The sequence below is a fragment of the Nerophis ophidion genome, linkage group LG24 (genome assembly GCF_033978795.1).
Source record: "Nerophis ophidion isolate RoL-2023_Sa linkage group LG24, RoL_Noph_v1.0, whole genome shotgun sequence".
Lineage (NCBI taxonomy): Eukaryota > Metazoa > Chordata > Actinopteri > Syngnathiformes > Syngnathidae > Nerophis > Nerophis ophidion.
The window spans coordinates 35412002-35437735 of NC_084634.1; the positions used below are offsets into that span (position 1 = coordinate 35412002).

General features: G+C 40.3%; 1 protein-coding gene across 1 annotated transcript in view; it reads right to left on the reverse strand.

The window, feature by feature from the left end:
* Positions 1-24296, reverse strand: part of LOC133542350 (reticulon-4-interacting protein 1 homolog, mitochondrial-like) — a 42777-nt gene extending 18481 nt beyond the window's left edge. Inside the window, exons 1-7 of the mRNA XM_061886400.1 lie at positions 23774-24296; positions 19290-19441; positions 17431-17499; positions 9362-9486; positions 6989-7037; positions 6772-6908; positions 219-402 (exon numbers count right to left, since the gene is read on the reverse strand). Of these exons, the coding sequence (XP_061742384.1) occupies positions 219-402; positions 6772-6908; positions 6989-7037; positions 9362-9486; positions 17431-17499; positions 19290-19441; positions 23774-24017 (960 nt within the window). The 5' untranslated portion in view covers positions 24018-24296. The remainder of the gene's footprint in view (positions 1-218; positions 403-6771; positions 6909-6988; positions 7038-9361; positions 9487-17430; positions 17500-19289; positions 19442-23773) is intronic.
* Between the last annotated feature and the right edge of the window lie 1438 nt (positions 24297-25734).

The following is a 25734-nucleotide window of genomic DNA, read 5'->3' on the forward strand; positions in this document are numbered from 1 at the left end:
GGGGGACGGGGGTGGGAGACAGTTGGCGACTATCTGCAAAAAAACAGCAAATACCGCAGCTTCAGCAGCCGCCAACTCGGCTCTAACCCGCTGCGCCCGCCCACTTACCACGCATACTTTTTTTTTTTTTTGGACAAGCCCAAGTGGACTCGGCACATAAAGCAGCTACTTCGAACCCCGTCAACAATCATAACTTGTGCGATTCGAGTCGACCTCACCTCTAAGGCTTTCATGTGCAGGCTGGATCCAGCGTGAAGGAGCCCTTCCAGCAGGCCGAGGGAGTCCGTTTTGTTGAGTAAAGGTGTCACCAGGGTGACGTATTTAGCCCCGGACCAGGGCTTCAGCAGGCCCACCATCCGCTCCTCTGTATGGCCACCCACGCCGTCCAAAACCAGGTCGAATCTGGTGATCATAAAAAAATCCCAATATAATCAGGAAAAACACCATGTTTTTGTATTCAAAGCAGGGTTCAGCAGCATTGCAGCATAATTGACCTTTAATAATTGTGTTTATATAGATAAACATTATTAAAGATATAAAAGATGTCAGCTGGGTTCACCAACCTGCCAACTGCTTCATTATGCTGTGTTCTAAAATTACTTTTAAAATGCCATTAATTTGGGTTATTAGTTACTTTATCAAAAAATTAATTGAATTACTAAAGGAATTACTCTTTAATAAATGTAATTACTAGATAAATTAATGAGTGTGTTACTTATGCAATAAACTTCAAATACATAATGCAGTATAAAGGCCTACTGAAAGTGAATTATATTTATATAGCGCTTTTCTCTAGTGACTCAAAGCGCTTTACATAGTGAAACCCAATATCTAAGTTACATTTAAACCAGTGTGGGTGGCACTGGGAGCAGGTGGGTAAAGTGTCTTGCCCAAGGACACAACGGCAGTGACTAGGATGGCGGAAGCGGGAATCGAACCTGCAACCCTCAAGTTGCTGGCACGGCCGCTCTACCAACCGAGCTATCCCGCCACTACTAGCGACCACGCAGTCTGATAGTTTATATATCAATGATGAAATATTAACATTGCAACACATGCCAATACGGCCTTTTTAGTTTACTGAAGTGCAATTTTAAATTTCCCGGGAGTTTCTTCTTGAAAACGTCAGGTAATGATGACGTGTACGCGTGACGTCACGGGCTGTTAAGAAGTATGAGCGCTGCACACACACACAGCTAAAAGTCGTCTGCTTTAACGGCATAATTACACAGTATTTTGGACATCTGTTGCTGAATCTTTTGCAATTTGTTCAATTAATATTGGAGAAGTCACATTAGTGAAGTGAATTATATTTATATAGCGCTTTTCTCAAGTGACTCAAAGCGCTTTACATAGTGACACCCAATATCTAAGTTACATTTAAACCAGTGTGGGTGGCACTGAGAGCAGGTGGGTAAAGTGTCTTGCCCAAGGACACAACGGCAGTAACTAGGATGGCACAAGCGGGAATCGAACCTGCAACCCTCAAGTTGCTGACACGGCCACTCTACCAACCGAGCTATGCCGCCCCCATTAGAAAGATGGAGTTGGGAAGCTTTAGCCTTTAGCCACACAAACACATGATTCCTTGTTTAAATTTCCCGGAGGTGAAACTTTACTATGGATCAGAGCGCGGTCAAGCGAACATGGATCCCGACCGAAAGTCAACCAGCAGGTTTCGGTGAGAAAATTGTGGTAAAAAGTTGCTTCTTAACAGAGATCAGCTGAGTTTTTGCCGTCCATAAAGCTGCCGTCGACTTCCCTGAGACATTGGCGTCCACACACCCGTGGACACACACCTCCGACTATCAGGTACTATTAAACTCACTAAAACACTAGCAACACAATAGAAAAAAAGGGATTTCCCAGAATTATCCTAGTCAATGTGTCTAAAAACATCTGAATTCGTCCCAATGCAATTGCGTTTTTTTTTTTAACTTGTTTTATGTTTTGTTTTCTTTTTTTCGAGTCCATTGCTATCAATAACCTCAAACACAAATCTTTCATCCTCGCTCAAATTAATGGGGAAATTGTCGTTTTCTCGGTCCGAATAGCTCTTTTTGTTGGAGGATCCCATTAAAAACAATGTGAATATGTGAGGAGCCATCAACATGTGATGTCATCGTCTGCTCCTTCCGGGAAAGGCAAGGCTTTTGTGTTAGCGACCGAAAGTTGCGAACTTTATTGTGGATGTTCTCTACTAAAACCTTTCAGCAAAAATATGGCAATGTGGCGAAATGATCAAGTATGACACATAGAAAGGACCTGCTATCCCCGTTTAAATAAGAAAATCTCATTTCAGTAGGCCTTTAAGCTAAGTTTCAGTGTGCATGTGCCTTTTAAAATGTGGTGCCAGTTGCCTAGTGACACGACATCAGCTAGTCTGCTCAATAGTCTGAATTTGAGCTGTTTTTAGCTTAGCAGGCCAATTTGTCGACTCTGACGGGAGCTCTTTTGCATCAATTACTGGTGTGTGTTACCTCTTGCTTAATAATTAGATTGAATGTGTTTCCATGGCTGTATGTTCTTGTCAACAAACGGGGTCTTTTGACAAGAACAAGAACGTTTGATCATATTACGCCTGTACTGGCTCACCTGCACTGGCTTCCTGTGCACTTAAGATGTGACTTTAAGGTTTTACTACTTACGTATAAAATACTACACGGTCTAGCTCCATCCTATCTTGCCGATTGTATTGTACCATATGTCCCGGCAAGAAATCTGCGTTCAAAAGACTCCGGCTTATTAGTGATTCCCAAAGCCCAAAAAAAGTCTGCGGGCTATAGAGCGTTTTCCGTTCGGGCTCCAGTACTCTGGAATGCCCTCCCGGGAACAGTTCGAGATGCTACCTCAGTAGAAGCATTTAAGTCTCACCTTAAAACTCATTTGTATACTCTAGCCTTTAAATAGACCTCCTTTTTAGACCAGTTGATCTGCCGCTTCTTTTCTTTCTCCTATGTCCCCCCCTCCCTTGTGGAGGGGGTCCGGTCCGATGACCATGGATAAAGTACTGGCTGTCCAGAGTTGAGACCCAGGATGGACCGCTCGCCGGGACCCAGGATGGACCGCTCGCCTGTATCGACTGGGGACATCTCTACGCTGCTGATCCGCCTCCGCTTGGGATGGTTTCCTGTGGACGGGACTCTCGCTGCTGTCTTGGATCCGCTTTGAACTGAACTCTCGCGGCTGTGTTGGAGCCACTATGGATTGAACTTTCACAGTATCATGTTAGACCCACTCGACATCCATTGCTTTCGGTCCCCTAGAGGGGGGGCGGTTGCCCACATCTGAGGTCCTCTCCAAGGTTTCTCATAGTCAGCATTGTCACTGGCGTCCCACTGGATGTGAATTCTCCCTGCCCACTGGGTGTGAGTTTTCCTTGCCCTTTTGTGGGTTCTTCCGAGGATGTTGTAGTCGTAATGATTTGTGCAGTCCTTTGAGACATTTGTGATTTGGGGCTATATAAATAAACATTGATTGATTGATTGATATTGTTTGGATGGCAAGTTTGTCCATCATTGATTTGTTGTTAAACATTCCCTCCGACCCTTTGTCTTTTACTGACCAGTTTCTTTAACTAATATCTAGTTTTATCCTTGTTGAACACCAAAACCTTTAAAGGCTTAGTTGGCCACATGCGTGGACAGCACCTTTTAGCTCTTATTTCCAAAATTGTGTAAACTACTGAATTGGGGTCTTATGGCCTTTATGTGGACACTTACACAACCATCTGGTGGTGTCAGAAGAGTATAACAAACAATGGAATTTGGGGAAAAAAAGTGTAAAAAAAAAAAAGAATTAGTTTGTCACTTAACATGAAGTACACATTTGTGTACTTATGGACTAAGTACATCTTATCAAAAGATGATTCTTAGTTTTTATTCTAATTAGGGTCCAATAAGCCCAAATAGGAAAGAGAAATAAAAAAAAGCATGTAAACAAACAGCTTGAGCCTTAAGAGGGTAAGTGTGGACGGACGGACGGACGGACGGACGGACGGACGGACGGACAGACAGACAGACAGACAGACAGACAGACAGACAGACAGACAGACAGACAGACAGACAGACAGACAGATAGACAGATAGACAGATAGACAGACAGACAGATAGACAGATAGACAGATAGACAGATAGATAGATAGATAGATAGATAGATAGATAGATAGATAGATAGATAGAGTTCCTTCAGGAAAATTTAAATTCCAGCGGCAGTGTACAGAGTTGAGATCAATTTAAAAAGTAAATAATGGGGGTATAAACGGGAACAAAATAGAAAAATATTACTATAAGAATAAATATAAAAAGCAACAATGGGAATAATATTATAACAGTAAAATAAGAATATAACAGTGTTTCCCACAGGTCAGGCATCTATTTGTGGTGGGGGGTACAAGAGGCAGCAGCGGCGGCGGCGATGACCAAGAAGAACGCGGACTTGGAATATAATTACAACACTTTATGTACATATTTATACACATATTTGTAAAATATTTACATATTTATATAATATGTAACTACAAGCTCCATTCACAGACAGAGCCCCATTGCTTTTATGAGCGGTCGAGCGAGTCAAAAGCCGAGAAAAAAAATAATAAATACATCAAAAAAAAGATTATTTTATTGATTTATTTTTATTTCTAATTCGTGGCGGCCGTAATTCTTTTGTGGCGGGCCGCCACAAATATATGAATGTGTGGGAAACCCTGTAACAATAGAAAATAGGCAGTAGTGACCATGTTATGAAAAAGTATTGCAATGTTATTATTTTGTGTCCCCTGTCATCCTAGTACCCCCCGCCCCCCTCCCCAGAGAGGAGTTGTACAGTCTAATGGCGTGTGGGACAAAGGAGTTTTTTTAGTCTATCTCGCGTAATCAATCAATTGGTTACGATTTAACTTTATTTAAAACCAGAGGTGGGTAGTAACGCGCTACATTTACTCAGTTACATTTACTTGAGTAACTTTTGGGATAAATTGTACTTCTACGAGTAGTTTTTATGCAACATACTTTTACTTTTACTTGAGTATATTTATAGAGAAGAAACGCTACTTTTACTCCGTTCCATTTATCTACATTAAGCTCGCTACTCGTTATTTTTTTTATCGATCTATTAATGTTTGTTTTGGTTAATGACAGAGCTTCAAAGTAGAATCTACGCTTGCTTGCGTTTCACCAATCACATGCAGTCACTGGTGACGTTGGACCAATCAAACAGAGCCAGGCGGTCACATGACCGTGATACGGAAAACCCGACTTAAACATGTTGACAAACTTATTGGGGTGTTACCATTTAGTGGTCAATTGTACGGATTATGTACTGTACTGTGCAATCGACTAATAAAAGTTTCAATCAATCAATCAAAAGTGTAAAGGAAAAAAGACACTTTTTATTTCAACCGTACTTCCCGCCATAAGCCTAAAGACTGATCGCACAGTTCCTGTTTTCACAATAAAAGTGCCACTCCATCGCGCCTGCGTTAACAAAATAAGAGTCTCCGAAAGCCAGCGCAAACAAGCTAGCAAGCTACGGAGTTTGCCGCCAATGTATTTCTTGTAAAGTGTATAAAAAGGAATATGGAAGCTGGACAAATAAGATGCCAAAAACCAACGACTTTCATGTGGTATTAGACAGGAAGGAGGAACTTTTTTTCTCCTCCATTTGAAAACGTGGACGTCTGATTCCAATCAATGCAAGTCATCAGAATCAGGTGATACACCAACTTATATTCTTGTCTTCATGAAAGATAGGAATCTATGTGTTAAACATGCATGTATATTCATTAAAACACCTACAACATGTGAACAAAAACGGCAAAATAAATATAAATTATATACTGTATATATAAATGTATGGATATATATATATATATATATATATGATATGTGTGTGTATAAATGATATATGTGTGTGTATGTGTATGTATATATGAGGTAGATCACCTCGACTTGGTCATTTACTAAGTAATTGATAAACGTTGAAAAACTTATTGGGGTGTTACCATTTAGTGGTCAATTGTACGGAATATTTACTGTACTGTGCAATCTACTAATACAAGTTGTAATCAATCAATCAAATCAATGAATGCCTACTGAGGCTATGGTGCTGTTAAGTTATTGTGGCTCAATGTGCCATTTTTTCCATTTTATTTTAATGTACTATTATTTAATATAAATTATTGTTTTAGTTGCTTAAGAGATATTCCTGGCTCTGAATTTGCTCATTGCTATTTTTATGTTTTTGTGCATTATTTGTTGCCGTAATCAGGTTACTTATCAGTTACTCAGTACTTGAGTAGTTTTTTCACAACATACTTTTTACTTTTACTCAAGTAAATATTTGGGTGACTACTCCTTACTTTTACTTGAGTAATAAATCTCTAAAGTAACAGTACTCTTACTTGAGTACAATTTCTGGCTACTCTACCCACCTCTGTTTAAAACATGCTATACCGATGGGCGAAAACTTTACTCCAACTTTATCAAATTTGGATGGATTTATCTTAGGAGCAAAATGGGATAAAGGGGTTGAAATCCCTTTTTGCACATTTACATCAGGTGTTTATTTGATTTTATTTTTTTTAAAAGTCACACAATCTATTTTTAGTCGCATTTGCAAACATATTTGTCGCACCATAGGAACACTACAATACAGTGGTACTTCAGTTTTTGCACACCCCACTCTTTGTATGATTCGTTATATGACAAAAGTTCTAAGCCGAAAGTCCGTTTGCACACGTATCCTTCCGCAAAAAAAAAAAATCGCACGTACCTCTCCATCATTTCTAGTCGGTCTGCCGCATCTTCTGCGGCGTAGTCCACCACCTCGTCGGCCCCCAGCCCTCTGACCAGGCCTTCTGCATTGTGAGAGCAAGTGACCGTAACATGAGCACCCCAGGCCTTTGCCAACTGACAGAAGATGAGAAACAAAAAAACACTGATATGAACACAAAGACACAAAAAGCAGAGTTTAAGAGCTACAGGCTTACCTGAATAGCAAACGTTCCGACACCCCCTGATCCTCCAGCGATCAAAACTCTAGGAGAAGAAACCCGCACATTAAAATGAATCTTAATCACGGAAGTGATGCCACTAACAGAAATAAGTGGAAAAAACTACAGATGTCCGATAATAACTTTTTTGCCAATATCCGATATTGTTCAACTCTTAATTACCGATTCCGATATAAACAGTCTTGGAATGAACACATTACTATGCCTAATTTTGTTGTGATGACCCGCTGGATGCATTAAACAATCTAACAAGGTTTTCCAAAATAAATCAACTCAAGTTATGGGGAAAAAAAATGCCAACATGGCACTGTCATATTTATTATTGAAGTCACAAAGAGCATTTTTTTTTTTTAAACATGCCTCAAAATAAGCAGCCTGGAATTTGGGACATGCTCTCCCTGAGGGAGCATGAGGAGGTTGAGATGGGCGGGGTTGAGGTGGGTTAACTGGGGTGTATGTTGTAGCGTCCCGGAAGAGTTAGTACTGCAAGGGTTTCCGGGTATTTGTTCTGTTATGTTACGGTGCGGATGTTCTCCAGAAATGTGTTTGTCATTCTAGTTTGGTGTGGGTTCGCAGTCTGGCGCATATTTGTAACAGTGTTAAAGTTCTTTATACGGCCACCCTCAGTGTGACCTGTATGGCTGTTGACTAAGTATGCCTTGAATTCACTTGTGTGTGTGAAAAGACGTAGATATTATGTGATTGGGCCGGCACGCAAAGGCAGTGCCTTTAAGGCAGGGGTCTCAGACACGTTGCCCGCGAGACATTAATTTGCGGCCCGAACTTGATATGAAAATATATTGTTAGTGCGGCCCGCAAGTTTTATATGTATGCCGCTTGACAGCGTCATACTGGCCAACCATCACGATTTTCAGGGCAACCATTCTCTCGAATTTCTGTCGATTTTCACCCAAACAACAATGTTCAGGGGGTGCCGTAATGGCACTGCTTTTAGCGCCCTCTACAACCTGTACAAACGGCGTGCCAGCCCAGACATATGTTGTATCTGGCTTTTGAACACACACATAAGTGAATGCATAGCATACTTGGTCAACAGCTATACAGATCACACTGAGGGTGACCGTATAAACAACTTTAACACTGTTACAAATATGCGCCACACTTCAAACCCACACCAAACAAAAATGATAAACACATTTCGGGAGAACATCCGCAACGTAACAGAACATAAACACAGCAGGACAAATTCCCAGAAACCCTTGCAGCACTAACTCTTCCGGGCTACAATATACACACCCGCTACCTCCAAACTCCGCCCCTAACCCTTCCCCCCACACATTAACTCCCCACCCCCTGCATCGGTTGAGGTGGTGTATATTGTAGCCCGGAAGAGTTAGTGCTGCCAGGGGTTCTGGGTATTTGTTCTGTTGTATTACGGTGCGAATGTTCTCCCGAAATGTGTTTGTCATGCTTGTTTGGTGTGGATTCGCATATTTGTAACAGTGTTAAAGTTGTTTATACGGCCACCCTCAGTGTGACCTGTATGGCTGTTGACCAAGTATGCCTTGCATTCACTTACGTGTGTCTGCAGAAGCCTCAAACAACATGTGGCTGGGCCAACACGCTGTTTGTACGCTGAAAAGGTGGAAACGACGACATGTTGTAAAGGACGTTACAGGCAGTGCTATCACGACACGCCCTTAATACTGTTGGCCGGGTGAAAATCGGGACAAATTCGGGAGATTGTCGGGGGCTGCACTGAAATTCGGGAGTCTCCCGGAAAAATTGGGAGGGTTGGGAAGTACAGAGTTGAGTAGGTGGGTTGTGCCTTAGGGTGTAGGTTGGAACTGTAACTGAGTGTACAGCCCAATACGTCTCTCCATATTGAGCAAAATTGAACTCTTGTCTTTGCATGATTCCTTGCTTCTTGTCTGTTTAATAGATGACGCTGGGGCGGGAAAGCCATTCAAAGAAGGTGAATTCATTAAAAAGTGCATGTTAAGACTTTTTAAGAAATCTTTTCTCGCGGCCCAGCCTCACCCAGTTTCTGCATCCAGTGGCCCCCAGGTAAATTGAGTTTGAGACCCGTGCTTTAAGGTTTATTGGTGCTCTGTACTTCTCCCTACATCAGTGTATACCACTCCGTACAGCGGCGTTTTAAAAAGCCATACATTTTACTTTATCAAACAGATACCGATAATTTCCGATATGACATATCAAAGCATTTATCGGGCGATAATATCGGAAATCTCTAGAAAAAAATTTAAAATTTCCAAGGTGTTTTAATTTCAAGAACCTGTATGGACTTACACTGGTGTGTTCTTACAGTGTTCTGTGTGTGAATGCTGAGGGAAGGTGCTGAGTGTCCACGTTCAGGTGGATGCTTGCCTTTTATTTGAGGAGCTGTCTCTGCAAAGACCACCTGCATTGACAAGTGCGGACAAAACAGTGCCGGCGACATAAGGGATGGACGCCGCCTCCTCGTGACTCACACATTTGGGCTTATGGGAAACCTGGAGGATAACACCCATGCAAAGACAAAGTTAGAGAAAGTTTACCTGAACGGCTCTATTTTTTTTAATCGCCCTGTGTGACCCTCAATCCCTCAGTCCATCAGCTAATGTTGAGTCACAGGAACCGATACAAAACCCAGAACCAGTGAAGTTGGCACGTTGTCTCAACTGCATTCGGGCGGAAGGCGGGGTACACCCTGGACAAGTCGCCACCTCATCGCAGGGCCAAAACAGATAGACAGACAACATTCACACTCACATTCACACATTAGGGCCAATTTAGTGTTGTGTAAATGGTAAATAAAAACAGAATACAATGATTTGCAAATCTTTTTCAACTTATATTTAATTGACTGGACAGGAAAGACAAGATATTTAATATTCGAACTGAAATTTATTTTTTTTTGCAAACAATCATGAACTTAGAATTTAATGGCAGCAACAAATTGCAAAAACGTTGGCACAGGGGCATTTTTACCACTGTGTTACATGGCCTTTCCTTTTAACAACACTCAGAATACGTTTAGGAACTGAAAACACCAAATTTTGGAATCTTTTCAGGTAGAATTATTTTCCATGGGACAGAATGCCACCTGGGTAAGCCGGTGGCGTTTCTGAGTGTTGTTGATAAATGGCTTTCGCTTTGGATAGTAGAGTTTTAACTTGCACTTACAGATGTAACAACGAAATGTAGTTACTGACTGTGGTTTTCCGAAGTGTTCCTGAGCCTATGTGGTGATATCCTTTACACACCGATGTCGCTTTTTGATGTAGTACCGCCTGAGGGATCGAAGGTCCATAATATTGCTTACATTCAATGATTCCCTTTTGATGATATTACAGACCATAGATGGTGAAATCCCTAAATTCCTTGCGATAGCTTATTGAGAAATGTACTTAAACTGTTCAACAATTTGCTCACGCATTTGTTCACATAGTGGCGACCTTTACCCCATCCTTGTTTGTAAGCATTTTATGAAAGCTATTTTTATTCCCAATCATGGCACCCACCTGTTCCCAATTAACCTGTTAACCTGTGGGATGTTCCAAATAAGTGTTTGATGAGCATTCCTCAACTTTCTCTGTCTTTTTTGCCCCCTGTGCCAGATTTTTTGACACATGTTGCAGGCTTTTCCACTTTGAACATTAAATATCTTTGCAGTCTCTTCAATAGAATATAAGTCGAAAAGGATTTGCAAATCATTTTATTCTGTTTTTATTTACCATTTACACAACGCGCCAACTTCACTGGTTTAGTTTTTTGTATAAAGAGCAGAAATAGGACAAATAAAAATGATTATTGAATGGAAAATGTTGCTTTAAAGCCGTGGCAGTTATCTCTTTGTGGGGCGGTATAGCTCGGTTGGTAGAGTGGCTGTGCCAGCAACTTGAGGGTTGCAGGTTCGATTCCCGCTTCCGCCATCCTAGTCACTGCCGTTGTGTCCTTGGGCAAGACACTTTGCCCACCTGCTCCCAGTGCCACCCACACTGGTTTGAATGTAACTTAGATATTGGGTTTCACTATTTAAAGCGCTTAGAGTCACTAGAGAAAAGCGCTATATAAATATAATTCACTTCACTTCTTTCTACAAGACCAAAGTTATTTCCGTCCAAATTGTTGTCAGTTATCACTGACCAGAGTTCCGAGATGCTCGAGTCAGTGTTGCCAAGTCCACTTTTTTGTAGCCTGTAAAGTTCATGAGTCTTGGGTTGAGGTGTTTGGGCTTGTTTTTCCAACATGTGGTTGCTTATTTGGCCTTGCTTTTCTGTTCCCACAATAGAACAAAACATGTCTGCGGCGGTAGATAAGTTACACCAGATCTGGGCAAATCAAGGCCCGGGAGCCACATGCGGCCCGTTTAACTTTTCAACCTGGCCCGCCAGACGTTCCCAAATAACTTTTTTAGATCTTTAAGATTGAAAGTGTAGCTGCTATTATGATGTGCAGTGATGTTTTCTAATTAACGTAAGTCTTGAACTATACAACGTATTTCAATGGTTGGAATCTGAACTTTTGCATGGTATACTAGTGACTAGTGTTGTCCTGATACCAATATTATATCGGTACTTTTCGATACTGTTCTAAATAAAGGGGAACAGAAAAAAATGCATTATTGGCTTTATTTTAACAAAAAATCTTAGAGTGTGGCAGACCGGTACTTTTCAGAGGCGGTGTAGTACCTAATATGATTCATTAGTACCGCGGTATTATACTAATACCTGTATACCGTACAACCCTGCTAGTTACTATGGTAATCTACGTCAAAGCAGGTTAGGGGAGGCACCAAGCAGTGTAGGTGGGGAGCGTTTCCACAGAGTGTTTCCAGAGCCTGAAATGCGAGTATCAAGGAACTGAGGCGGAAGGAGATTTTTCCAACAAAGTTCTAAAGCTTAGTGATATATCACATATATCAAATTGTAGATGTTTTCCTTTTTTTACCTTTCGCGTTCATATTTTGTTGCATTTGGCTTGATAGTAAAATATGTGGATGGTGAGGGGGTGTGACGTTCATTTGTTCTCAATATTCAGGGTTTTATCGTTCGTAGAAAAAAATACAATTCCATTCCGTTTTTAAGACGGCTTGTCATAACATTTTTTTAGACTTCAAACAGACTTTATCGTGGTGTTTTGTATTAGTTTTCCAACAAATAGATATACTGTCCCCCCAGACACATTTTTTTTCTCTAAATTTGGCCCCCCGAGTCAAAATAATTGCCCAGGCCTGCGTTACACTAAAGGACTGGATTAGGCCCCAGGTGGAAAAAGCATTGTGTGTGTGTGTGTGTGTGATTGTGTCCATTTTAAGTTGTGCTGTCAAAAAAAGCACAAAGTTAATTAAAAATACATTTGCAAAAAAAATCTAACAGGCTCATGTAGGTTATACATTTTAAAAAAGTACAAAAGAAAGATCTTGAAAAATGCTTTTTGTATTTAAGCACAATAATTATGAGTTAATGTGGACAAATGTGATTCATCATACATTTTTAATCTATTAAGATTATTATTATTGTTTATTGTGAGCCAACTGTGGTGCTGAATTTCCCCCAGGGATCAATACAGTACTTTCTATTCTATTCTATATCACAACAATACATGACATAGCTCGGTTGGTAGAGTGGCCGTGCCAGCAACTTAAAGGGTTGCAGGTTCGATTCCCGCTTCCGCCATCCTAGTCACTGCCGTTGTGTAAATGGGCAAGACACTTTACCCACCTGCTCCTAGTGCCACCCACACTGGTTTAAATGTAACTTAGATATTGGGTTTCACTATGTAAAGCGCTTTGAGTCACTAGAGAAAAGCGCTATATAAATACAATTCACTTCACTTCACTCTGAAATAGGGCTGGACGATATATCGAATACACTCAATATATCGCGGGTTTGTCTCTGTGCGATATAGAAAATGACTATATCGTGATATTCGTATATACATTCTCACGCAGTTGCTTTTAGCTGCGGGCATTACACTACAGGCTTTTCTCACTCTTTCTTGTATCTGCTTCTCACAGAGACGTAAAACAAGCGCACCTGCTTACATACGTCACATACTGTCGCGTGCATGGGTAACATTAGCTGTGATGCTAGCGGAGTGGTGCGAGTGGTAATATGAGAGAAAGAAGGTGCCAATCTGGTAACAAAGAAAGGAAGAATTAATTCCTAAGAAAAACCGCACGGGGTCCAACGTCATACGCCCTCGCGGAGCAGACGGGTAGCGACATGGTAAAGTTAGCTGTGATGCTAGCGGTGTGGTAACAAATGAAGGAAGAATTAATTCCCAAGAAAAACAGCAGGGAGTTCCATCATCTGGCGGGGGTTTGGCTTCAAGCGGGAAGATGTTGAACAATTATGCGGCAAAAGCCTTGCTACAAAAAGTAGCAGCACTGCTAATGTGTAGCACCATTCGAAAAGTCACCCGCTAGAGAATGAATGGTGCTTGAAACTCCGTATGTCAACATTTCCGTTCGGTACCACAGCAACAAAATGCCGAAGCAACCATTTCCAGATCAACACCGTAGCAGCATGGGTAACATTAGCTGTGATGCTAGCGGAGTGGTGCGAGTGGTAATATGAGAGAAAGAAGGTGCCAATCTGGTAACAAAGGAAGGAAGAATGAATTCCTAAGAAAAAACGCACGGGGTCAGACGTCATACCCTCTCGCCGAGCAGATGGGTGAAGTGAAGTGAATTATATTTTTGATATAGCGCTTTTCTCTAGTGACTCAAAGCGCTTTGCATAGTGAAACCAATATCTAAGTTACATTTAAACCAGTGTGGGTGGCACTGGGAGCAGGTGGGTAAAGTGTCTTGCCCAAGGACACAACGGCAGTAACTAGGATGATTGAAGCGGGAATCGAACCTGCAACCCTCAAGTTGCTGACACGGCCACTCTACCAACTGAGCTATGCCGCCCAGGCATAGGCATGGGTAGCGACATGGTAAAGTTAGCTGTGATGCTAGCGGTGTGGTAACGAATGGAGGAAGAATTAATTCCCAAGAAAAACAGCAGGGAGTCCATCGTCTGGCGGGGGTTTGGCTTCAAGCGGGAAGATGTTGAACAATTATGCGACAAAAGCGTTGCTACAAAAGTAGCACCATTCGAAAAGTCACCTGCTAGATCAGGGGTCGGGAACCTTTTTGGCTGAGAGAGCCATGAAAGCCAAATATTTCAAAATGTATTTCAGTGAGAGCCATATCATATTTTTTAACACTGAATACAACTAAATGCGTGCATTTTTAAGTAAGACCAACATTTCTAGAGTATAATAAGTCTCTTATTCTTTTTAATAACATTGTTATTCTGAAGCTAACCAATAATAAATAAAATGTCATGTCTGTTGATCATGTTTTTGTTTGGCCATGTGCTGTTTGTTCTTTGGACTCTTTAAGTTCCTGTTTTTTACCACTCCCTTGTCTGGTTTCCTTGGTTACTCATTTTGTCCACCTGTCTCTGGTGGACAAAATGCCCGCCCACCTGCTTCCTGAGCACTAATCAGAGGCAGTATTTAAGCTCGTCTCTGCCAGTCAGTCGCCCTGGCGTCAATGTGATCTTTTCTTGCTCTTGTTTCATGCCTTGCCATAGTTTCGTGCTTCATGCCATGCCAAGTAAGTTTTGTTTGATTTATGTTCATAGTCTGTTCATGCGTTAGCTTTGTTCCTTAGCCCCAATTGTGCCTCCACTGTGAGCGATTTTTGTTTGTATCTTTTTTTAGTTTAAATTAAATCATGTTTTTACCTAAATGCCATGTCCCGAGTAGTCCGTCTGCCTTCCTGGGGGAACGACCCTGCAGCAAGCTACGACCCCCCCATCGAGACATAAAATACTTCTTTCCATTATTGCGACTTCTTGAACAGGTGCGGTAGAAAACGGATGGATGGATGCATGAGAATGTTTCATATTTTGCACGTTATTTTTAGCACTGTGATTACCAGCGGAATTATTCATAATTATCGTGTTAAGCAATGTCAGCTAAGATTTATCTGAGAGCCAGATGCAGTCATCAAAAGAGCCACATCTGGCTCTAGAGCCATAGGTTCCCTACCCCTGTGCTAGAGAATGAAGAGTCCTGGAAACTCCGCATGTCAACATCTCCGTTCGGAACCACACCAACAAAATGCCGAAGCAACCATTTCCACATCAACACCGTATGAAAAAAAAGTCAACACCAGAAGGAGATAACGTCCGCAGGAACCTACCACATAGTGAAGGACATACACTATTTGATTGTCTATTCTGCAGCTCATTTTAATTTGACCGTTATTGAAATAGCTTGTGTGACATCATGCACAAAAGTGCACTTTATATATTTTAAACTATTGTAGTGGCGTTCTGTACAAAAAGTGCACTTTAATTACAGTGTTGTTTTGATATTAGGGCTGGGCGATATATCGACATACTTGATATATCGATATACTCGATATATCGCGGGTTTGTCTTTGTGCGATATAGAAAATGACAATATCATGATATTCGAGTATACGTTCTCACGCAGGTTTTTCTTCACTCTTTGTTGTCTCTCCTTCTCGCAGACAAGCGCACCTTCTTACATACGTCACATACTGTCGCGTTGTACGCCCTCGCATGAGAGGTAGCAGCATGGGTAATATTAGCCGTGATGCTAGCGGAGTGGTGCGAGTGGTAAAATGAGAGAAAGAAGGTGCCTATCCGGTGAAAAAGGAAGGAAGAATTAATTCCTAAGAAAAACAGCACGGGGTCCATCGTCTGGCGGCGGTTTGGCTTCAAACTGGAAGATGTCGAACAGACAACCCTGTGGGGCAAAAGCGTCGCTACAAAAAGTAGCACCTTCTGCTAATTTGTAGCATCATTTGAAAAGTCACCCGTTAGAGCAGGGGTCGGGAACCTTTTTGGCTGAGAGAGCCACAAAAGCCAAATATTTTGATACGCATTTCCGTGAGAGCCATATAATATTTTCCATCGATCCATTTTCTACCGCTTATTCCCTTTGTGGTCTGGGGGGCGCTGGTGCCTATATCAGCTACAATCTGGCCGAAGGTGGCGTACACCCTGGACAAGTCGCCACAAAGGGAATAAGCAGTAGAAAATGGATGGATGGATGAATACAACTAAATGCATGTATTTTAAAGTAAGACCAACATTTTTAGAGTATAATAAGTCTCTTGTTCTTTTTAATAACATTGTTATTTTGAAGCTAACTATCCATCCATCTTCTTCCGCTTATCCGAGGTCGGGTCGCGGGGGCAACAGCCTAAGCAGGGAAACCCAGACATCCCTCTCCCCAGCCACTTCGTCTAGCTCATAGACATAGTCTTCCCAACGTGTCCTGGGTCTTCCCCGTGGCCTCCTACCGGTTGGACGTGCCCTAAACACCTCCCTAGGGAGGCGTTCGGGTGGCATCCTGACCAGATGCCCGAACCACCTCATCTGGCTCCTCTCGATGTGAAGGAGCAGCGGCTTTACTTTGAGTTCCTCCCGGATGGCAGAGCTTCTTACCCTATCTCTAAGGGAGAGCCCCCGCCACACGACGCTAACTAATAATAAATAAAATACTTCTAACCATTAATGCGACTTATTGAACAGGCGGGGTAGGAAATGGATGGATGGATTAAATGCACGAGAATGTTTAATATTTTGAACATTATTTTTAACACTGTGATTACCAGCGGAATTATTCATTACTTATCGTGTTAAGCAATGTCAGCTAAGATTTATCTGAGAGCCAGATGCAGTCATCAAAAGAGCCACATCTGGCTCTAGAGCCATAGGTTCCCTACCCCTGCGCTAGAGAATGAAGAGTGCTTGAAACTGCATGTCGACATCTCCGTTCGGTGCCATACCCACAAAATGCCAAAGCAAACATTTCCACATCGTATGAAAAAAATAGTCAACAAAAGAATTTAATAATGTCCGTAGGAACCTACCACATAGCAAAGGACATACACTATTTGATTTCCTATTCTGCAGCTCATTTTTATGACAATTATTGAAATATCTTGTGTGACATCATGCACAAAAGTGCACTTTATATGTTTTAAACTATTGTAGTGGCATTCTGTACAAAAAGTGCACTTTAATTGAGTGTTGTTTTGATACGTCATCTTAGTGACATCATGCACAAAAGTGCACTCATAGCTTGTTTTGAAATGTCTCTTACAATCTCGCACTTTCTGTTTTGGAAATGACATGAATGTTTGTGCCACTGCTTAATAACTGTTTAATAAATACACTTTTAGTTGTGATTTCCCTCTCTGCATGGAAGTTCAAAAGTAGCATATATTAATGCAGTATGAAGAAGGATGTTTTAATGTAGACACATAGAATCATCATACTGCTGTGATTATATGTGTCAAGTATTCATTCAAGGCTAAGGCAAAATATGGAGATATATATGGTGTATCGTGACATGGCCTAAAAATATTGAGATATATAATAAAAGACCATATGGCCCAGCCCTACTCTGAAACTCACCTCAAATTCTGTTAGATTGACGTATTCTGCCAGACTGCCTTGTTTCCATGGCGGCACAGCAGCCCAGACCTAGAGCACAACATTTCACCTTTAAAATCTCATTCATCAGCAAATCCTAGGAGATCATGAGTCATGCATAGAGATATTTTTACAGCGATGTAACAAGATTACAACTGAACATAATTGTATCACGTTCATTCTGCATGGATTCTTCATAAATGAATTACTCTCTGTATGTGGACACTAATATCAGAAGGACCATTTACTCCTCACAAAGGGAACATTGGGATTGTACAAAATAAAAACTATTTTAGATGAAAGTCTCTATTAAAGATACATGATGGCATTTTTGCGTTAACTGCATGCTAACCACCACCTGGCTCGTTGCAATACGTATTTTTACTCTTGAGACAGAGAGAGTTAATATTAAGAAATGTGATGTACCGGACACAATTCATTCACAATGTTTTTTGTTGATGTAACATTTTAAGACAATACTTTACAATGACATTGTACGGTTAATAAAAATGTTGATAACAGTTGGGTTACAGACCTCGGTTTTCAGTGAAAATCTACACCAAAAAACATGTACCGGTACAATTTTGTATAGTGCAACACACTTTGGTGACTCAGTTCCTGTGCTTTTTGGTATATGGCTGCAAAATAAGCCACCATAGAACCAAAAAATAAAGTACTGTGTTTTTCGGAGTATAAGTCGCACCAGCCAAAAATACATAATAAAGAAGGAAAAAAACACATATAAGTCGCACTGGAGTATGAGTCGCATTTCTGGGGGAAATTTTTGTGATAAAACCCAACACCAAGAATAGACATTTGAAAGGCAATTTAAATAAATAAAGAATAGTGAACAACAGGCTGAATAAGTGTACGTTATATGAGGCGTAAATAACCAACTGAAAAGGTGCCTGGTATGTTAACGTAACATATTATGGTAAGAGTCATTCAAATAACTATAACATTTAGAACATGCTATACCTTTACCTGTCACTCCTAGTCGCTAAATCCCATGAAATCTTATACATCTAGTCTCTTACGTGAATGAGCTAAGTAATTTAATTTGATATTTTACGGTAATGTGTTAAAGGGGAACATTATCACAATTTCAAAAGGTTCTTCCGAGGATGTTGTAGTCGTAATGATTTGTGCAGTTCTTTGAGACATTTGTGATTTGGGGCTATATAAATAAACATTGATTGATTGATTGATTATGCAGCGATCGTTTCGAAAGATCGTGTTTCGAAGAGGGTCAGAGATGGGCATCGCCACCACCCGTTGACTGGTGCTGCAGAAAGTTGCGGGGCCGACCTTCAGGTTGTACAGGTACGACCATATAATCTCACTAAAACACAACACAATAAGCAGATAAGGGATTTTCCAGGATTATCCTAGTAAATTGGTCTAATAACATCTGAATCGCTCCCACTTTATAGTCTTTTTTTTTTTCTAGTCCTTCACTCTCACTTTCCTCATCCACGAATCTGTCATCCTCGCTCAAATTAATGGGGAAATCCTCGCTTTCTCGGTCCGAATCGCTCTCGCTGCTGGTGGCCATGACTGTAAACAATATTCCGATGTGAGGGACTCCACAACCCGTGACGTCACGCGCAGATCGTCTGCTACTTTCGGTATAAGCAAGGCTTTTTTTATCAGCACCAAAAGTTGCAAACTTTATCGTCGATGTTCTCTACTAAATCCTTTCACCAAAAATATGGCAATATCGCGAAATGATCAAGTATGACACATAGAATGGACCTCCTATCCCCGTTTAAATAAGAAAATCTCATTTCAGTAGGCCTTTAAATGAACCATCCAAAAGTCGAAACACAATCCATGTGTACCTCATCTCCTGGTGTAAAGTGGGCAACCGCAGATCCACAGTCCACGACCACACCCGACACATCCCGACCCAGGATCACGGGAAATTCACTGCCATTGTCCATCAGAGAAAATGGGTCCCGTCGTAGCTTGAGCATCTTAGCACCATATCCTCCTAAATATAAAGGAAATATAGTTACGGTACAATCTAGCACAGTGTTTTGCAACAACTGTGCCGTGGTATGCTAGTGTACTGTGAGATATTGTTTGCAAAACCAGCAATTATAATCTGCAAATGTGCCGTTGTTGAGTGTCTAGAGTAACCGTGTAATACTCTTCCATGTCAGTAGGTGGCAGCAGGTATTGGGTAGGTATTTTACCATGAATTGTTAGTACATAGTTCCCGACTTAAACAAGTTGAAAAACTTTTTTTGGGTGTTACCATTTAGTGGTCAATTGTACGGAATATGTACCGTACTGTGCAATCTACTAATAAAAGTTTCAATCAATCAATCAATCAAAAGTAGCTAATTGCTTTGTAGATGTCGGGAACGACAACGATGGTTTGCAGGTAAATAGAATAGAATAGAAAGTACTTTAGAAATTCAGCACCACAGTTCGCTCACAATAGACAAATACTATATAGCATTATTCGCATGTGAATAACATAAATATTTCACACATATATTCTACATTTAAGTAGAGTCAAGAAGGACCATATGCATTATACCAAGGGTCACCAACCTTTTTGAAACCAAGAGCTACTTCTTGGGTACTGATTAATGCGAAGGGCTACCAGTTAAATAAATTGCCAGAAATAGCCAATTTGCTTAATTTACCTTTAATTAATAAATCTATATATATAAAAAAAAAAGGGTATTTCTGTCTGTCATTCCGTCGTATATATTTTTTTCCTTTTACGGAAGGTTTTTCGCAGAGAATAAATGATGAAAAAAACACTTAATTGAACGGTTTAAAAGAAGAGAAAACACGAAAAAAATTAAAATAACATTTTGAAACATAGTTTATCTTCAATTTCGACTCTTTAAAATTCAAAATTCAACCAAAAAAAATGAATAAAAAAACTAACTAATTCCAATCTTTTTGAAAAAAATAAAAAAAGAATTTATGGAACATCATTAGTAATTTTTCCTAAATAAGATTAATTTTAGAATTTTTGATGACATGTTTTAAATAGGTTAAAATCCAATCTGCACTTTGTTAGAATATATAACAAATTGGACCAAGCTTTATTTCTAACAAAGAAAAATCATTATTTCTTCTAGATTTTTCCAGAACAAATATTTTGAAATAACATTTATATTTGATTCTACAGATTTTTTAGATTTGCCAGAATATTTTTTTTGAATTTTAATCATAAGTTTGAAGAAATATTTCACAAATATTCTTCGTCGAAAAAAACGAAGCTAAAATGAAGAATTAAATTAAAATGTATTTATTATTCTTTGCAATGAAAAAAAAAACTACTTTAACATTGATTTAAATTGTCAGGAAAGACGAGGAAGGAATTTAAAGTAAAAAAGTATATGTGTTTAAAAATCCTAAAATCATTTTTAAGGTTGTATTGTTTCTCTAAAATTGTCTTTCTGAAAGTTATGAAAAGCAAAGTAAAAAAATAAATTATTTTATTTAAACAAGTGAAGAACAAGTCTTTAAAATATTTTCATATTCTATTTGAGTTTTGTCTCTCTTAGAATTAAAAATGTTGAGCAAAGTGAGACCAGCTTGCTAGTAAATAAATACAATTTAAAAAATAAAGGCAGCTCACTGGTATGTGATGCTATTTGAGCTATGTTTAGAACAGGCCAACGGGCGACTTATCTGGTCCTTACGGGCTACCTGGTGCCCGTGGGCATCGCAATGGTGACCCCTGCATTATACAGTCTGAGGACTGTCTGTATGAAGGACCTCCTGTGTCGTTCTAAGGTATCTAACGCTTAGACCAAAAATAAACAAAAGGCGAGTGAAGAACGAAGAAGAGACATGGCGACGATGAGTAAAAAGAAGAAGTATGCTTGCAAGTTCGGAAGTCTCAAGGTTGGCAAGTATGCGCTTAGACCAAAAATAAACAAAAGGCGAGTCCCGCTAAGAAAAGGCATTGATCCTTAGGGAAGGCTATGCAAAACGAAGCTAAAACTGAACTGGCTGAAAAGTAAACAAAAACAGAATGCTGGACGACAGCAAAGACTTACAGCGTCCACAAAGTACATCTGTACATACCAAAATACATCGTTAAACACCAAAAAACTCAAAATATGTCATGGCGTGACGTGACAGGTGGTGACAGTACACCTACTTTAAAACAAGAACTATAGTGATGCATGCTTGGTTATGGTTTGAATTCATATCCAACAATTGCGAGAACGACTTTTTATTGTCAATATCTGCTGTTGAGTTTCTTATTTTTTTTTTAAAAATGTTTTCCGATAGTTTTTTTCAATAAATTGATTGAGTTGTTTTTACGGCCACCCTCAGTGTGACCTGTATGGCTGTTGACCAAGTGTGCGTTGCATTCAGTTGTGTGTGAAAAGCCGTAGATCAGGGGTGTCAAACTCAAATACAGAGTGGGCCAAAATTTAAAACTGAAAAAAGCCGCGGGCCAAGGTTGAACAAATTAACCTTTTAAAAAGGGACCCAAACCAGTTTTGCATTGAATATTAAACAAGCAAGACTTATGTAGCTTTATAGTCACATACAAAATCGAGTTTCAAATTATAATAATGAGTAAAAAATATCAATGGCATATCAAATAAAATGTAAATAAAAATTGGGGGAGCGGGGTTTGGTGGTAGCGGGGGTGTATATTGTAGCGTCCCGGAAGAGTTAGTGCTGCAAGGGGTTCTGGGTATTTCTTCTGTTGAGTTTATGTTGTGCTACGGTGCGGATGTTCTCCCGAAATGTGTTTGTCATTCTCGTTTGTTGTGGCTTCACAGTGTGGCGCATATTTGTAAAAGTGTTAAAAGTTGTTTATACGGCCACCCTCAGCGTGACCCTTATGGCTGTTGATCAAGTATGGCTTGCATTCACTTGGGTGTGTTAAAGCAGCACATATTATGTGACTGGGCCGGCACGTTGTTTTGTATGGCGGAAAAGCGGACGTGACGACAGGCTGTAGAGGACGCTAAAGGCGTGCCTTGTCCGGGTGGAAATCGGGACAAATTCGGAAGAATGGTTGCCCCGGGAGACTTTCGGGATGGGCACTGAGCTTGGGGAGTCTCCCGAATAAATCGGGAGGGTTGGCAAGTACGAGTATCAGCGGTGAATGCAGTATCTGCACGCAAAGGCACGCCCCCAATATTATTGTCCAGGCGGGAATCGGGAGAAATGTTGTCCAGAGAGATTTTCGGAAGGGGCACTGAAATTCGGGAGTCTCCCGGGTAAATCGGGAGGGTTGGCAAGTATGGTTTAAGTCGGGGTCCACGTTAATCAACTCATGGTAGAATGTTGACAAACATTTCTGTTACAAAAACACCAAATACCAAAATGTGCCTTGGCTCAGAAAAGGTTGAAAAACACCAATTTCGCGGAGGCCACCCCCTGTTGTGAACAAAATTAACCTTTTAATAGGGACTCAAACAAGTTTTGCATTGAATATTAAACAAGCAAGACTTATGTAGCTTTATAGTCACATACAAAATCAAGTTTCAAATTATAATGAGTAAAAAATATCAATGGCATATCAAATAAAATGTAAATAAAAATTGGGGGAGCGGGGTTTGGCGTGTATATTGTAGCGTCCCGGAAGAGTTAGTGCTGCAAGGGGTTTTGGGTTTTTCTTTTGTTGAGTTTATGTTGTGCTACGGTGCGGATGTTCTCCCGAAATGTGTTTGTCATTCTTGTTTGGTGTGGCTTCACAGTGTGGCGCATATTTGTAAAAGTGTTAAAAGTTGTTTATACGGCCACCCTCTGTGTGACCCTTATGGCTGTTGATCAAGTATGGCTTGCATTCACTTGGGTGTGTTAAAGCAGCATATATTATGTGACTGGGCCGGCACGTTATTTGTATGGCGGAAAAGCGGACGTGACGACAGGCCGTAGAGGACGCTAAAGGCGTGCCTTGTCCGGGTGGAAATCGGGAGAAATTCGGAAGAATGGTTGCCCCGGGAGACTTTCGGGATGGGCACTGAGCTTGGGGAGTCTCCCGAATAAATCGGGAGGGATGGCAAGTACGAGTATCAGCGGTGAATGCAGAATCGGCACGCAAAGACACGCCCCCAATATTATTGTCCAGGCGGAAATCGGGAGAAATGTTGCCCAGAGAGATTTTCCGAAGGGGCACTGAAATTCGGGAGTCTCCCGGGTAAATTGAGAGGGTTGGTAAGTATGGTTTAAGTCCGGGTCAATGTTAATCAACTCATGGTAGAATGTTGACAAACATTTCTGTTACAAAAACACCAAATACCAAAATACCAAAATGTGCCTTGGCTCAGAAAAGGTTGAAAAACACCAATTTTCGCGGATGTCACCCCCTGTTGTGAACACTCACCCCTCATAGCGACATCCAAAGGGTTGAGACTGGCGGCGTGGACTTGGACCATCACTTGGCTGGAGGACGTGATCGTGGGCACGGGGGTGTCCTCGGAGAACCGGAGGACTTCATTGGACCCGTACTGATCGAGGACCCAGGCGGACATGGTGCTCTGCGGCCGTGTGGAGCCGACATGTCTTCGGAGGCGCCAGACTCCCGCCGTACGAGCACCGAATACGCGAACCAGACCCAATGACGTCATCGCAGACCACCTCTAAACTCGTCCTTCAGCTGACACTTTCGGGGACACTTTTCAGGGCTAACAGCCGAGCTAGCTAACAATTTCCACGCGGCAACACAACATTACGCTATGAGTAATATTGTAGCTAATAAATAACAATAACCGAGTATCACTTACGCGTGTTTAGGGGGGATAAATAAAGACGGAGTAGAGATAAAAAAAACAACAGCTCTTGTTAGCTTCGTGACAACATGACAGGTAACCTCTAACCTCCCGGCAGTAGCCAATCAGAATTCGTGGTTTTGTATTCTGACCAATGGGGTAGCGCGTTTGGCTCTGACGTCACCGCCATTGGGTTGCATTATATTCAGCTTTGAACAGTAACCCTATAAAAGAGTGTTTTTCAACCACTGTGCCGCGGCACACTGCCGTGAGATATTATCTAATTTCACCTATTTGGGTTTAAAAAAAAAAATTGCAAACCAGTAGTTATAATCTGCAAATGATGTGTTGTTGTTGAGTGTCGGTGCTGTCTACAGCAGGTGTCACTAACGAGGTGCCCGCGGACCAGATGAGTCGCCCGCTGGCCTGTTCTAAAAATAGCTCAAATGGCAGCACTTACCAGTGAGCTGCCTCTATTTTTTAAATTTTATTTATTTACTAGCAAACTGGTCTCGTTTTGCTCGACATTTTCAATTCTAAGAGGGACAAAACTCAAATAGAATTCGAAAATCCAAGAAAATATTTTAAAGACTCGGTCTTCGCTAGTTTAAATAAACTCATCATTTTTTTACTTTGCTTCTTATAACTTCCAGAAAGACAATTTTAGAGAACGAATACAACTTTAAAAATGATTTTAGGATTTTTAAACACCTTTTTACCTTTTAAATTCCTTCCTCTTCTTTCCTGACAATTTAAATCAATGTTCAAGTAAATGTATTTTTTTTTATTCTAAAGAATAATAAATACATTTCAATTTAATTCTTCATTTTAGGTTCTGTTTTTTCAACAAAGAATATTTGTGAAATATTTCTTCAAACTTAAAAAAAAGTATTATTCTGGCAAATCTAGAAAATCTTTAGAATCAGATTGAAATCTTATTTCAAAGTCTTTTGAATTTCTTTTTTTTTTTATTCTGGAAAATCTAGAAGAAATAATGATTTGTCTTTGTTAGAAATATAGCTAGGTTTAATTTTTTATATATTCTAACAAAGTGCAGAATGGATTTCAAACTATGTCTAAAATTACTCTTAATCAGGAAAAATTACTAATGATGTTCCATAAATTATTTGTAAAAAAATTTCAAAAAGATTCGAATTAGCTAGTTTTTCTGTTGGTTTTTTTCGGTTGAATTTTGAATTTTAAAGAGTCAAAATTGAAAATAAACTATGTTTCAAAATTTTATTTAGATTTTTTCCTGTTTTCACCTCTTTTAAACCTTTCAATTAAGTGTTTTTTCATCATTTATTCTCGACAAAAAACCTTCCGTAAAAGGACAAAAATGTAGGACGGAATGACAGACAGGAATACCCATTTTTTTATATATATAGATTTATTTATTAAAGGTAAATTGATCAAATTGGCTATTTCTGGCAATTTATTTAAGTGTGTATCAAACTGGTAGCCCTTCGCATTAATCAGTACCCAAGAAGTAGCTCTTGGTTTCAAAAAGGTTGGTGACCCCTGGTCTAGAGCAATGTTTTTCAACCACTGTGCCGCGGCACACTGAGATATTGTC